This window comes from Nymphalis io, chromosome 16 (assembly GCF_905147045.1).
Source record: "Nymphalis io chromosome 16, ilAglIoxx1.1, whole genome shotgun sequence".
NCBI lineage: Eukaryota > Metazoa > Arthropoda > Insecta > Lepidoptera > Nymphalidae > Nymphalis > Nymphalis io.
The window spans coordinates 6757316-6773398 of record NC_065903.1 but is presented as its reverse complement, the minus strand read 5'-3'; the positions used below and the strand labels follow the sequence as shown (position 1 = coordinate 6773398).

At 31.6% G+C, this 16083-nt stretch overlaps 1 protein-coding gene across 1 annotated transcript in view; it reads left to right on the top strand.

Moving 5' to 3' along the window:
• The window catches only part of LOC126774539 (BAI1-associated protein 3), a 78005-nt gene extending 71438 nt beyond the window's left edge, over positions 1-6567 (top strand). The window contains exons 18-24 of the mRNA XM_050496103.1: positions 255-345; positions 2001-2163; positions 2813-3038; positions 3254-3419; positions 4341-4500; positions 4789-5023; positions 6473-6567. Coding sequence (XP_050352060.1) covers positions 255-345; positions 2001-2163; positions 2813-3038; positions 3254-3419; positions 4341-4500; positions 4789-5023; positions 6473-6567 — 1136 coding nt within the window. The remainder of the gene's footprint in view (positions 1-254; positions 346-2000; positions 2164-2812; positions 3039-3253; positions 3420-4340; positions 4501-4788; positions 5024-6472) is intronic.
• The last annotated feature ends 9516 nt before the right edge of the window (positions 6568-16083 follow it).

The following is a 16083-nucleotide window of genomic DNA, read 5'->3' as shown; positions in this document are numbered from 1 at the left end:
GGGGTCCTTATCCACCTAGCTATGCCACTGGATACAGTAACCCGAAATAAAAATTTTAAACTGCTTCAAAGTATACCCACAGTCTCTCATATTTTGTATTTGTTCTACAATAACCACAAATATTTGTGCAAAATTGTATGCCCACATAAATACAAACAAAATCCACCTCTTAGACATCTAGAGTCAAGGCATCTCAACAATTTCTCTATTGAAAATAGCGGACGTAATCCTAATATGTACGAGTATTCTCGCAGGACAAAATAAAACTACGGAGGAGATATGCACAATTGTGAACAATTTGGAGTATGTGCGCCGCTCGCTCTCCGAGTACGACGATGAACACATGTGAGTAGATAATCTCTTGACCACGAATGTCATACAATAAATCCGTGGTTTATTTTCATTCATTTTCATTCGAAGAATCGAAATTACGGCTCAACGGGTAAATGCTGCTTGCATTAATGCCACATGAAGTTAAAATTTTTTGATTTTTTTAAAAAGATATTTTCTTTCGTTTTCATCAATTAACTAAAGCAGGTATGTTTCATGAAAACGTTATTTATGAATATTATTTATTTATATAACGAAATAATTTCTAGAATCAACTATATATTTAAGCACAATCATCTAGTCGTGTTGCATTCTAGTAATTTCCTGACATAGTAACACGGAAAAGTGAGTATTCGATTTTAATATTTAGTATATATTATTTTTATCGAGTTGTTATTATTACAAACATTATTTATGAAATAATTACAAATATTATGTATGAAATAATCTTTAATCATCATTTAAAATATATAATTAGTTAATCTGATTATTTGTTATCGCTGGCCATAATTTGCCTTTATTTTTCAATCGGTTACGTACGCAATTTGTTGATAATAATAATTAGTAATTATCTGTATGATTCGTTTAATTAGTTATCCGACGTTATCAATATAACTTTAAAAATATACGATAATAATATTATAATCTAAAGTACTCTTAACAACAAACAAATATATATATTTTTACAATATTGTTTTTTATTATTACAAAGGATTCATTTAAAAGCGGCTATTTACATACTAAATACTACATACCTTTATATACTAGAGCTAATCTGAAAGATCAGTCTGATCGAAGCGATTGGTTTTCAAATGGTAATGGTAACAACTACCCTAAAATAAACGGAGGAAAGATTTCATTCAGGCGAAACCGCAACAAAAAGCAAAAGTGTTAATTCTGAAATATATATTTTTGTTTATTATCATTTTACAACAACAAAAATGTTTCATAAAAGTGTAGTTGGTCTTGTTTACTGGTTACGTAAATATTACGTACCTAGTTCGGACATGCAAAGCTTACGTGTATGTGAAACGTGCTTAGATTTACTTTCGCCTCTGAATAAACCATTTGAACACGTCTTTGCTGTAGTTAAATAAATTTTAGGGTTAAAATGCATATTTTTAAATTTACAAAATCTTTGTCGCATTTAATTTATAAATATACAATTTTGCTTTATCACATTTGTCCGTTGAACAAGTTTCAAAGAAATAAACTGACCAATTGTTATCGCGACAGACCACCCCACAAGTATTGAAATTTAAGCTCGCCGAGAGTTCTAACGATAAATAATACTCTATAGATGTTATTTTATCAGCTAGTGCATGTTTCATTCGACTTAATAACATTCGCTCTAAATTGGGCTTCCATTTAAATAACTGAAACTAAATATTTTGTAATAATGTAAATAATACAATTCTAAAAGGAGTAATATATGTTTAAAAGACGAAGTTGAATAAATGAAATAATACATAGTATAAAGTATGTCATTTTTGATTATATAAGCAAATATGTCTGATTCTTGGAAATTATTATTTACTATTTCATATAAAGATTACAACCTAAATTAATAAGTATTTTACAATTATTTAAATGAAAAATATATTTTAATAACATGTATGTATTATGCCTGCTATCAATTACAAGTGTTATAAGATCAAACGTGTTGTCAGTGCTAGCGATGAAAACGCTCGTCAGCTAGTCCGCGGCGCGATTGCAACGCTGGAGTCCCGCTCGAACCGCGCCGCGGGGCCGCTCGCCGCACGAGCTCGGCCACCACTACGTAAGGCGGTATTCCATCTTGCCTGGTCCCCTGACACATTACCTACGCCACAGGTAAGCGCTGTACTGACTAAATTTTAACACACATATATAACAACATTTTACACTTATAACGCGTCCATATCTATAACCCCTACGTAGAGACAATGACATCACATTCTATGTCATACCATGATTTCCAAAAGAAAACGTGTAAATAAATTAATGACCTACATTTTATTAAAGAGATCGAAACAAGTAGCTTACAGATTCTCGATCATAAACAAAGTATTATTGCCTGGAGACAGTATAATCCATATTCATATGCTATTATAACTTTATAAAACTGATAAATAAAGCAGGAGTTCGATATGCTATTTTAGGACGTTGTTATTAGTCTTGCTTGTCTCTTGGGCTATGCAGTTTATGTTATGAACGATATTGCGAGACAATCTAAAAGTTATTCATAATTTCAGCGGTACATTTCATCTCAATTCCACTTTAACTTTAGAATGAAGTGAATGTTAATTTCCTTCTGTGTTATAAATGATGATGATTTCCTCCTGACCTATTTCCGTTAAGATGGTTATTCTTAACGGAATATAGCGTATAGTATACCTTTCCAAGAAATAGACGTGTAAACTCTGCCTAACCCTAAATTTTAGGTTCGTTAATTATTGGCAGTACTTTTAGATCTGCTACCTTATAAGCTTCTTTTATTTAGGCTATAACTCCACTACTGGAGTACTTGGATCAACATTTATCATCATTGAACACATGGCTACTCCCGAGAGCATTCGTCCGAGCTTTAGCCGGTATTTGGAGCGCAGTGCTAAAGGAGGTGTCTACCCAAGCTGATGCTGGTGGTGCGGAGAAGCCAAGAGTTTACCACCACAGATTAAGAGAAGCTCTGGATTTATTGGCGGAATTCTTTCATGCCGAAGGAAAAGGTACGAATATAAATAAGGCTTTGTGAGTTAATTCCAGTAATAATGAAAATTATAATAATCCTGGTTTAACTTTGTTATTATATTTTTATTGTTGTTATAATTTTATTGTTAGTAAGCTCCGAACTAAATCCAATAATCAAATAATGCAAAAGCAGAGGGATCTCAGCTTATACTCTTAACGAGCAAATTATAATAATAAAATCACTCGCATGCAGGATTGCCAATGCCAGAGGTACAGAGTCCGGAGTGGGCCCGCTTAGAGCAGCGCATGCAGTACCACCAGGCGCCAAGCGAGGAGCTGCTCGAGCTGTGGCTGGCGGACCGGCTTCAAGAACAGATGCGCACGCCACTCCCCTCGCCCTATGGCTCCATAATGATCAGGTAACGAAAAAAAAAATAGATACACAACCTAAATACTTGAATGGTCTACTATCTAATATGACTGCAGATCATTTCCGGTCAGGATAATAAAAGCTATTCCGTTTTTTTGTCAAGAAATCGTCAGTAGTAAATCGATTTGTTAATGTTATACTTGTTTCAAAACCACGTTAAGCCGTGGATCTGATCTTGCTCTAGGTGTGCCGAATATCGTCTCATTTTACTAACCATCCATCATCCATCATGAGAACCATCGTGGTTAATTGAGTTATGAAGAAGATATATTGAAAACAGGGCTTAAAACAAGTTAAGTTATTAAATAGAATGACTTACTTAATTATGAGTGACATAACACAAGTGGCGCTAATGTGTTGGACTTGTCAACTTAATACCTTACTCCTTCCCTTGTATAATAACACATAATCTCTAATATGATTCTGTAATATATTCATATAAAACAGTACGCTATATTTTTATTACAATTAAATCGACATTACAAATCATATATCTATAAATATAAGTATTTCGTTTTTAGAAATAATACCAAATATTGATACAGATTTTTATCGGCTTAAAATAACTGGTAGCTTTTATTACTTTGTCAATAGTGAAATATTTCTTTTCAAGCAACTCTCTTTTCCAATCCGTTGAGTATTCTTTTCTAGTTTGTACAACATTCTACGTTATCGCTTTTTTGAAATCCCCAGTGTTGCTTCGTTTTTATTTCGGCGCGGATTTTTATCAGACCTCATTGTATTAGCAAGATTTAAAAACCATATATTAGCAAATTACAAGCAAACCAATTTATTCCAAAATGGAGTAAAAAATATTGATATGCCAAAAATAAGGCCAGTAAACCCATATAGACTACAACGCTATTGATTTAAGACTTCAGTTTGAATACAAATATTCTAACTCTGTCAGAGTGTACTACAACCACGACTCGCTGTGTGTGGAGGTGTTGTCTGCCCGGGACGTGATCCCGCTCGATCCAAACGGCTTGAGTGATCCCTTCGTTGTGCTAGAGCTGCTCCCGAAACGACTTTTCCGGAAAACTCCGGAACAGAGCACAAACGTGCAGAAGGTATTTCTTAGGAACATCGTATCAAAAAAATACGAAATGTGTTTTTATAAAATAAAATGTAATTCTTAGCTCATTTTACATACTTATTCGTTTTATGTATTTTGACATTCTCCATTTCAACAATATATTGGTCATTGTTTTGATATTTTTTTATGATTTTTGAATAAAACAAACTAGTTCCTATAAAATTTTCGTCCGCCACGTGCCAATAACTTTTATTCAGTATTTTGATATCAAAGACATAACAAGCCAAGCTTACATCACTAAGCGTCCTTCGTTACGATATAGAAAACCCTGAACCCGGTGTGGGACGAGTGCTTCGAATTTGGCGTGTCGCTAGAGGCGTGCAAGTCCCCGCAAGCGACGCTGGCGCTGTCCGTGTGGGACCGCGACGTGCTGACAGCGGACGACTTCGCCGGCGAAGCCTTTGTTTCGCTATCACGCGTGCCCGGCGTCAACTGTCACTCGCCTCCCGACCCGCTGCGACCTATTGAATTACCGCTCATGCAGCTGCACGACCGATGTGAGTAATCTCGTCAATCGCCGAATACGATCAATCCTTAACTCCATTTTCACACAAATCATAGTACAAATTCGTTGATATAATTTGATTAGATAAATGACGTTTTACAGAATCTTTATATTCCTCCCGTACAAAACGCTAATTTCATATGTAAGGACCTAATATTTTGAGAACTGTGTTATTTTTTCAGGCTTATGTATTCAAAATTGAATTGATGTAGTATTCGTTCCAATAACGAATACAAAAAAAGCCCGAATACGGAATAAGGGTTACTTATTTGTCTCATCTCCAGTAAAAGATTTTTATATAAAGAATTATTAACATATATAATGCATTCATAAAAAACAACTCAAATAATTTTATATTTGTATATATAAATAGTGATACGGAGTGCAGTACAGATATTGAAATGAAATAGGTTTTATTTATTTTCCGACGTAGAAATGTATTGCTTGTTACATATTGAGAAATAAAACAAGAAATGTAAACGATTTAACAAGAAAACTTTTTAATAGATAGCTAGTAAGTGACTCGATGGAAAAGACTCGTACATAAAGGTTTTATCAATATATCGTCTACTGAACTAGAACTAGAAAGTGTTCACTGGCATTTAAAAGGACGCCAATAGTTATATAACTTTTCTTAGTAACATTAGCAAACTCTTCTTCTACTTTAGTCCTATAACTCGACATTTATGAAAGTTTGTAGAAGAAAGCTTTTAGTGCGATGAACTGTGAGAGAACTTATATAAATTAAAACGCGGAACTAACTACCGTTATTTATTTAAAAAAATTGCATGTTCATCCACTAGATGTTATTTTCATTTTAATTAATTCATTTTTCTATTATATATTTCTATATTATTTATTAATAAGTATTAGGATGGACTTTTCTAAAGGTAACGTTGAAAAACAGACTAAACGTCGATAATTAATATTTCTAATTTGAGAAAAAACAATTTAAACTAGAAGTTTAATTATGAAGTCTTTTGTAATATAATATTACTATAGATTTACTTACAGTAATAAACTAATAAAATGATGCGTAATGATGATGATGAAAGCCTGTGACGTGCACCAATAACGACCTGTGACTGTACGATTTCTCCCACTAATCCGCTTTTATCCAGCAGGGACAGGAACACTCAGTCTATTCTTTATATCTGTGCAAATGACTAACAATCATTTGTGAACCATAATTGTTGCGTAGCACCTGCCTCCCCTCAAACGCGGGATAAGCGAAACTCAATAATGTTATAAATGCGAAAGTGAGTTTTTTATTTGTTACGCTTTGCGTCGTAACTACTTGACATCATCATAAAATTTTGCATACACGTTGTCTGATACAGAAAAAGACATAGAAAAGTGGTCACTCTTTAAGAATGCACGTTATACTCGTGTATGCATTTCCACAAATGGCTGTTAATAAAATTAACACGATTGTTCGCAGCTCACCCCATCCTGCAGATCTTGGAATCGCGAACGACGGACAAACTGGCGCTTGATTTCGTTAAGAAACAAAAATTACGTTTTGCCGAACAGTAAATTATACTGCCTTATTTATGACTTCATTTAGGTTTCAATGTTTCTTTACTTCTAAGCACACGTCCATTTTGAATATCGACAATATATAAATTATATACTTTTAAAAATATTTCGATATGTATATTTAAAATCAAAATATTTAGTTTATACAAAAGTTCGGATTATTAATATTAAAAATGTTTGTTAAGATGCGTCGACATCAGTATTAATGATAATTATACTACAAAGACTGTGCTGCTCTTCTATTCACGAGAGAATATTGCGTAATCTGTCAGATTGTCTTTAACTATGTGTAGCTGCACCTCGGAGCTTATGTCCCTAGTTGTTAGACTCTAGTAGAAATTCCCGACCAAATACTTTAAGACTTGTTATTGATTATTATTTTGTATTTATTACTGTGTATAGCTTCTATTTCTCTGATAATCGCATTCCTTCGAATGCTATTCAGTGTAATTATTTTATGAAATATAGCTTAAGGCTGTTCCCACACGGTGCGTCACTGCGACGTGGTTAACTCCGCTGAGCGAATGCGTACCTGAAGTCGATCAGTTGACCATGACTAGTTAAAAAATAAACAATTCAGATAATAGCGTAGCATGGATTTTTAAAAATATTGTTTTCTTATTTGAAATTAAATTAAGCGCAAAATTAAAATATGAATTGTTGTTAGTTAACATTATTGTTAGTACGACAAATAAACGATGACAATATTTTTATCGTAAATTCTTCATCACGCAAGTTTATTCGATCATGGACCAGGAATACATTCTCTCAAGGGACATATTTAAACAAATGTTTGATTTGTGAGAATTACGGTAACGCTCGCCGCTACTACCGCGGTATCAAAATTCGTCGCGTATACAAATACAAAGGTCAAAAGAAAGTCGGCAATTTTCGGTCGATACAACAGGACCCTAAGTGTGAGCAGCCTTAACTTTCAGTTACAATTACAAGTTTACTTGCTTACTTTTACTTTATAACGCACAGTTAATATCCGTTTGACTGCACCGCTGGCCTGAGGCCTCTACTATTAAGATATTGTATGAATTTGTTATCAATTTACTATGAGACCCTGGTGTGTTATCTTCGTTATAATTGTATATCTAAATGTATGAATAGACAACATTTTCTCTAACGGTTGCATAGTAGGATTGCCAGGTGGTCTTGAAAAAATATAAATGCTGTTTTTTATGGTATAATAATATTTTCTCTCTATTTAATATGTTGCTTCTATGATATCGTTTGCCGTTCAGCATAACATGAACAGTGAATGAGTTTTTGACTAAAAACACTTTGTAAAGTCACGAGCCAATTTGTAAAGCGACTCCCGCTTGTTGAACCAACGCGTTCAGCTGAACATTGCATTATATAAAATATTTTGTCAGTGGGTATTGATTTATCAGAGGCGTTAAAATAATAAAATGAATACTAGGATTAAACATAATTTCTACTATGAATGTTTAACGTATTATAGTTCTTTGTTATTACATAATACGAATTGCATGTGAAATCTTTTATGGTTAAAAAATCCCCAAAGCACGAGGACGTTAGAAACGTGCCTGGGGGACCACTGTTGTACCGTAGGTTACTCGTCGTCACAGCACGAACGAACATTAATATGTAATTATTATCTTGCATTATCAAGTACATAATTTGTGGAAGATAAGTGTTTGCGAAAATAAGATTTTGTATATTAAATTTACATTTAAATTAAAAAGTCGAAACAAATATTATTATGCTTGCATTTACATCGCACTTAAAGATACCATCTATAAAATTTGTAAACGCTGATAATGTTGTTGATGAATATTTTCTTCAACAGACTAAAGTAGTTTTTTTATTTTTCCACCTGGCAACCCTAGTCACAAAGAACCTTTGTGCCGTAACATCAAAGCTTTAAAACGAGCTTTCTCCCTCACCAACACTTATCATATGTGTATCATATACCTTGTCTGTGACGACTGATTTTCATCGTTAGTTTTAATTAATATTATTGATGTAAATTATGAAAATTTAAAAATTTTATAAATGTACGTGAAAGAGATCAATGTGTATACAAGTTTATTATTATAGATGTATTGATGTTTATTATGTAGCGAAGAAATATTTATAAAATTATATCATATTATATAAATGTGTATTAAATTTAAGGTGGCTTGGATTTGTGCAAAGAACTGGGCTTACTTTCATATTTTATTATCTTTTTAAAAATTAATGTTTATTGAAATTTTTATTATACAAAAGTATATTTTACAGCAAAATTATGATAGGCCTCATTCAGCACAAAACTTTATTGACAAGAACTTATTAATACTATTCGGGTTTTCAATTTATACATGAACATGAAATAGTTATTATTTTTATAGTCATATTTAAAATAACAAGAATTTTCGATACTTTCATATCTTTGAAATAAACCGCATTATCAGTACCATATAAATTTTTAATATATACTATTTTGTATGAATGAGGGCTAATTTAATGATTTAAATTTTTGAATATAAAACATATGTATTTACATATCTATATATATAATACAGAATGGAATCCAAGATTTGAAAAGTATTTTATCTTTACTGTATTGCGTAAGAAACGCATCAAGTTTAGCTTTTTGATACTCGTGTGAATTTTTCTGCAATACATTTTAATAGATTTTAAATGTAGAAGTATTGTACTGGCTTTTTTCCGTGTAAATTTGAAAACCGAAACCATATCCTACAGAAAACTATACGTATCGCTGAGCTCTCTTTATGTATATTATTCAATCAGAAAAACAACCTGTCAAAATTAGAACAAGACCATTCCAAACGTCAATTACTTGAATTAGGCTATATACATACGATTATAAAGCATTTAAAAATATATATATCTTATACATGCATTTAAAGAATATATATTTGAAGATATTGCAACTTAATTTTTATACTGCTTACATTTTATAATAGCTACTGCTCTACAGAACAGAGTTATACATATATATATATAAAACATGAGTCCTACCTAATATATATTTTTTTCGCAACAAATTTATTATGCAAATTTTATCTCCTTTTAATAGTTGCAAGTGTTGCTTTGTTTAGATATGATAATAATTGTACATTTTGACCTAGTTCTCTGAAAACGCAAACAATAATTAAATCTACATGTGGAATAAAGATCGATGTTTGTTTAGAAGGTTTTTTCTGCATGCGGTATGTCCGTCATTTTAATAGTAAATTAAAGAGTGTCCCTTTAGAGCAGTGCCGTAGTATTTCAATGATGTGTCTGTATTATTTGTTAAAAGAGATTGATGTATAATGCAATCAAAATTACGTACATGTTCCTAGCTTTTAATTCTATAGATTAAAGACTATCCTTTGTTTTGCTGTGGCCAATTAATAAACGAACAATAAAATACATATAAATGTGTATTTGTTTTTTATTTCAATTCTCTTAAATCGATAAGCTTACTTTAATAATTATAAAATTTTAAGTAAAGTCTGAGAACTTTTTATTTACTTTGATTATATTTCAATAAAAATACAAATATATAAATCTATTTAAACTTATTATTTTAAATATTTTTAAAATGTGTAGGTATAACTTTTTTATGCCTAGATTTTAAACGTCACACAGCTGGATTCAGGCCTACTCTCCATATAAGTATAACAGTAATAGTAACAGCCTGTAAATGTCCTACAGCTGGGCTAAGGCCTCTTCTCCCTTTTTGAGGAGGAGGTATGGAGCTTATTCCACCATGCTGCTCCAATGCGGGTTGGTGGACTACACACGTGGCAGAATTTCAGTGAAATTAGACACATGCAGGTTTCCTCACGATGTTTTCCTTCACCGTATAGCACGAGATGAATTAAAATCACAAATTAAGCACATGGAAATTCAGTGGTGCTTGGCCGGGTTTAAACCCACGATCATCGTTTAAGATTCACGCGTTTTACTACTGTGCCATCTCGGCTATATAAGTAAAACGTTTTGATAGTATTCCACCAGGCTACTTGAATGCTAATGACGTATTTATACCCTAATCACACCCATCCGGATTTTACCCGATAAATTTAGCATTCCATACCATGCCACGATGCAAGATGTATTATAATTCACGTATTGCGACTATTTTATTATAATATTATATAACTGCATATGTTGCGTTTGTTATAAATTTTGCTCATTAGCGAATTTCTATTCGAAATTTCGATTTAGTTTCTACATTTGAACAAAACATTGAAGATAATTTATATTAAAATACTAAGCGGAAAAGGTAGAAAGCTAAACATGCTTATGTAATAATAATGAAAAGAATATTTTTGCTCACAATCACAAATTAGTACGTAGTCCGTAGGATGAATAACCTTAAAATATTTTTTATTATTAAAAACGCAAATTACGTAAATACAAATTATTAATGATTTTTTAAATATAACTCTATGGATAATATATCATGAAAATGTAAAAAGTATTAAGTAAACAAAGAAACAATCAATTTTAGCTACGTGAAGTAAATTTCTTAGCGTATTCAGAGCTCGTGAGCTTCAATCTAAATTGCACATCAAACGAAGGCTTTGTGGTAAACTTAATCACTAATGAAGTGTGTTGGTAGAACCTGTCTACTCTACTTGCGTGAGATTTAGAACCCGACCAACCACAAAGTAAACAGGATGTATTATAATGTGAAAACGTTATCCTTTTGGAGATTGAAGTTGGTCTAATGTTAGCCATAAATCTATTTATGTAACAGTAGGAGGAATGGAATATCATAAACTTTTAAATATTTAACAATTTACTAAATTTACTTAAAAAAATTGTAACATGGTTTTGAAATAAGCGTTACTCTTATATCTTTATTACATTTTGATATCATCAGAAGATCACGTTGTAATAAAGTTTATAAAATAACGAATACAAAGAACAAGTAATATTCGTTTTATAAAATTATAGAAGATTATTTATATACTACCAAGACTGGAATTGTAATTAAACTTCAAAGTTTAAGGCTTCTCGGCCGTGCAATTTTAGTGACTTCTTTTTCAAATATCTTGACGACAATAGTAATGGAAATAAGAAGATTCGCCAGTAGCAGTAGGGTTCAGCTAGCTTGTGTCAGTTGTCAGTTTCTCATAAGGAATATAGCCAAAGTAACTAACATTATTTGCTAAGCGAAAAAATTATGCTTATAATTGAAACTGATATTTTAAAAAGTCAAGGTACGATATTTTATATTTTTTGAGTTTAATAAATGAATTTAGTGAAATGCTCTTAAGGTAAATATAGAGAAAAGCCATGCGCAACTTTAAAGGAAATTGCGTTACGCTGCGTCTTACTCTGTTGATGTAACATCAGATACTTTATTTAAAAGCTTATCTTGACGTGTAATATTTAAATTATTTAAACCTGTCATCATTATAATCTATAAAACACAAACACTTAAGTCTTTGACATATCTTCAATAGAATGTCAATACATAATTTTTTACATAAATATACCTTGATAATTAGTGAAACAGTAATGAAATAAAAGTCTAAAAGAGAACAATATTTGTGTTTCATTTTTGAAACAATGTAATTGGTTGTTTATATAAAGCTATGTAATCAATAGGCTTCCGTTATTCACCCTCTTCACTTAAGATTAATATATAGACTAAAATTAAATGTAAATAGTTTGAAAAGTGATTTGAACTTATTTAAGATTATTGGTATGGTGTAGCTTTAAACTAATATTATATTATATTATTTAGTAATGTTAAGGCAGACTGGAAAATAATTATGGAAAATATGTAGTTGTTGAATCTAAAACAACTAACAGGCCAACGAAGTATTCAGAGACCCAGATCTAATTGAAGACCATTTCCTCGATGTGCCGGGCGGTGTGTCGCCGTAATTCGAAACTTATTTTTTATAATTTTTATTTTTGAAAATGAGTGCAGTTCGACGTCATCAAAAATAAAAAAACTACTATAGTCAGTTATTTAATAATTTAATTTTATTTTATTTCTTAGTCTCGACAATAATTCGAACTGAACTTCCAAAGCTATAGCCAAGTACTGTTCCATTCTGTTGTTCAAATCTTTTTTCTTTTATAAATTATTATTTTTTGATAAATTAACATTTATGATAATGAATTGAAGTGAACAAATATGGATAAATAGTTTATAATATTTAATCAAATAAAATAAAATAATTCTTTATTCAAGCATGCTTATAAGGGCACTTTTGAATCGTAATGTTACAGTATTGAATTAAAAGAAAACCTACCACAGATATTAGTGAATCAATGAATTAAAAGTTATGCTGGAACAGATGAACATACATACTTATATCGGCTGAAGTCATATATATATGCCTCTGCATCTTTGACAGATGATTTAAGCAGCATCCAAGGCACTTGTGCTCATGACTAAAAAGACCAATGCGAGAGAGGATCCTTCGGCCGCACTCTCGACAAGTTTATGCGCCCCCAGGTGGACGGGGTTTTAAAGCCCGCTTATGACGCCTAGTCTGTTTTTCTTTTAATAATTCAAACCAGGCATCGTAATGCTTCGATTGACCTTCGTTAATAAGGCGTCGCTACTTGGCACGGTCCTCGGCCAGTTCCTCTCATTGGTTGCTTGGGATGTTAAGCTTGGACTGAAATCATATACCGTCCGTTATTTAATCGGGTAAAAAATGTTAACATTCATTGATGTTAATTGAAATTCTCGTATCCGTTATATAAGCATAAAGAATTTATTCAATACAATAACAAAGTTTGAATTTAAAAAAAAATTCAATAAGCGACTTCTTAATCGAGAAAATATTTGAATGTTAAATCCTCATCTAAAACATAAAGTTTTATGTCCGTATTGTAATACATTTAATAGGCTGCACTCGTTCGTTCTTTTTATAGCACTTAAATATACCTTAAAGAGCCAAGGTGGTTAGAACGCGTGAATCTTAACCGACAATCGCGGGTTAAAACCCAGGCTCCACGTTATTTTCATGTGCTTAATTTGTGTTAATAATTAGTCTCGTAGGAAAACGCATGTGTCTAATTTCACATTAAAAGACTATCACATGGCGGATAGACATCCGCCAACCCGCATTGCAGCGTGGTGGAATAAACTCCAAGCCTTCTCCCCAAAGCTAAAGGAGACCAGTAGTAGGACATGCACAGTTATATAAGAAACCTTAAGTTTTCATGAATTATATTTGTATTTATATTTCATCTCGTTATCGGAGGGTCCCTCTCCTGATGCGCTGCTAGTGTACCTTATAAAATTCTTTAGGGACATTGAATATTCACGATATTCTTTTTGTTCTATAATGTAATCAATACGCAAATTAAGTAACAAAATAATACTGAAAACCAGAAAAATATAAGAAATAGAAAATATAATATGTTACTATTGCCAATATAAAATTAATAATTATATTTATATTATTATAAACTTTAACGACAAATAAAAATGATAAATTTCATTACATTTATCATAGCATAATAAACGGCAATATATTTATCATGTGTAATCAATTTATACTTCGATAAATTGAGATCGTAGATTTTGTTGTTAATTTATTATTTACTGTGATACGACTAATTGTATATCCGTATTATTTAACGCGTTTAACTGACACGATAAAAGGAACGATAGATAGACGAGACCCAAACCATGTAAAAATAACGAACTACAATATCATAATAATTTTAGCTATTAGTACAGTCCTTAGGCCTAAAAAGGGGTTCAACCTCGGAATCTTCCATATGAAGCTGAAAATTTTTACAAACCTTTTAAACCTCAAAAGACAATAAATTTTATGTATGCGTCTTAATACATTCAAAGTCAAAGTTCGCAAAAATCAGTTTTATTGTAAATATCTCACTTTGCTCGGTTTAAACCGTATTTGCATGTATTGCAAAATATGTAGACCCTTAAATTTTCTAGAAAATTTGTTTCAAGCAATATTTTATAGGTTTAACCATTTTGAGATGGATCGCGAAAAGTGCGGATCGCTCAGCCATACATATCGTAGCACCAGGTCAATCACGAATCCTACTTTAAAATACGATTTATAAATTCAATTACTGGTTTTAATATATTATTTTCTATTTCATATACGATAATTAGATATCGTTTTTATATACGATATGTTTGATGTAAACCCTTAAGACATTAATAAATTAATTAGTTCTATCTCTGCGAACTACGAAGCTGCGACGTGTAGCTGGTAGTAAATAATACCTAATTAAAATCGTTCATTGGAGTATACTGTTATAGTTAATGTTTTATAGTTAATGAACTTTATTATTATATAAATAAAGCTTATAATTGTTAGAAATAATTGAAATGGATCTAGATTTTTATTTTCTGGTAGAAGTACGACTCCACTTCGCATTCAAGGTTCGCAATATGCTTACAAAAACTAAATCTAGCCTTATCCTTTTGTTACGTCCCATTAAACTTAAAACGATTGTTCTACGAAGAACGAAGTTTTACTGTTAGAAATCTTCTTGCGGATAATTCCTATTAAAATATTACTTCACTACTTGTGGAATCATACATAAGAAATTTAATATATTTTTATAAAAAAGTAATAATAATAATACCAAAATTAATATAATGTAATACTTTTGACGGGTCTACCTATACATTTACTAATATTTTAAGTTTTGAGAATAAAGTCTATACAAGTAGTGTACACAAAACATAAAAGTTAATTTTATGTAATAACAAGTAAAAACTTGAAATTATTTTTGTGGATATAACTTTTATATCAGTACAGTACAGGAACAGCCTGTTAATGTCCCACTGCTGGGCTAAGGCCTCCTCTCCACGCTGCTCCAATGCGGGTTGGTAGAATACATATGTGGCGTAATTTCAATGAAATCAAACACATGCAGGTTTCCTCACGATGTTTTCCTTCTCTGTCAAGCACGAGATGAATTATAAACATTATAAACACAAATTAAGCACATGAAAATTCAGTGGCGCTTGCCCGGGTTTGAACCCACGATCATCGGTTAAGTTTCATGCGTTCTAACCACTAGGCCATCTCAGCTTTTGTATATGCGAAACAATTTTATATATGCGGAAGTAACTCTGTCTGTTTATAACACTTCACGCCTAAACCACTTAGTCGAGTTTGATGAAATATGCTATGAAGCAAGCTTGAGTCCCGAGGAAGGACATGGGCTACTTTCTCATACCTAGTACCAGCACCAGCAACCTAAAACGCGAGCAAAGCCGGGGGCGAAAACTAGTTATAACTAGTTATAAATATAAATTTATTTCTTGTATGTGTTTCTTGTGTTGTATGCAATATTTTTGGGTAACAGTGGACTTCTAATGTACAACTTTCAGTCACACTTCTATTATTAATGTTAAGAAAATATTTTAATAACTAAAATACTCTGTAAATTGTTAGAAAAAATTATTAATAAGTAGTTGAATGTTTTTTTTCTTTTCACTTCTTTTTTCTCATTTGCTTACATATATTTATAAGTATATTAATGTCGAAACTTAATTGGAAAATGTTTTATTTTCTTTTT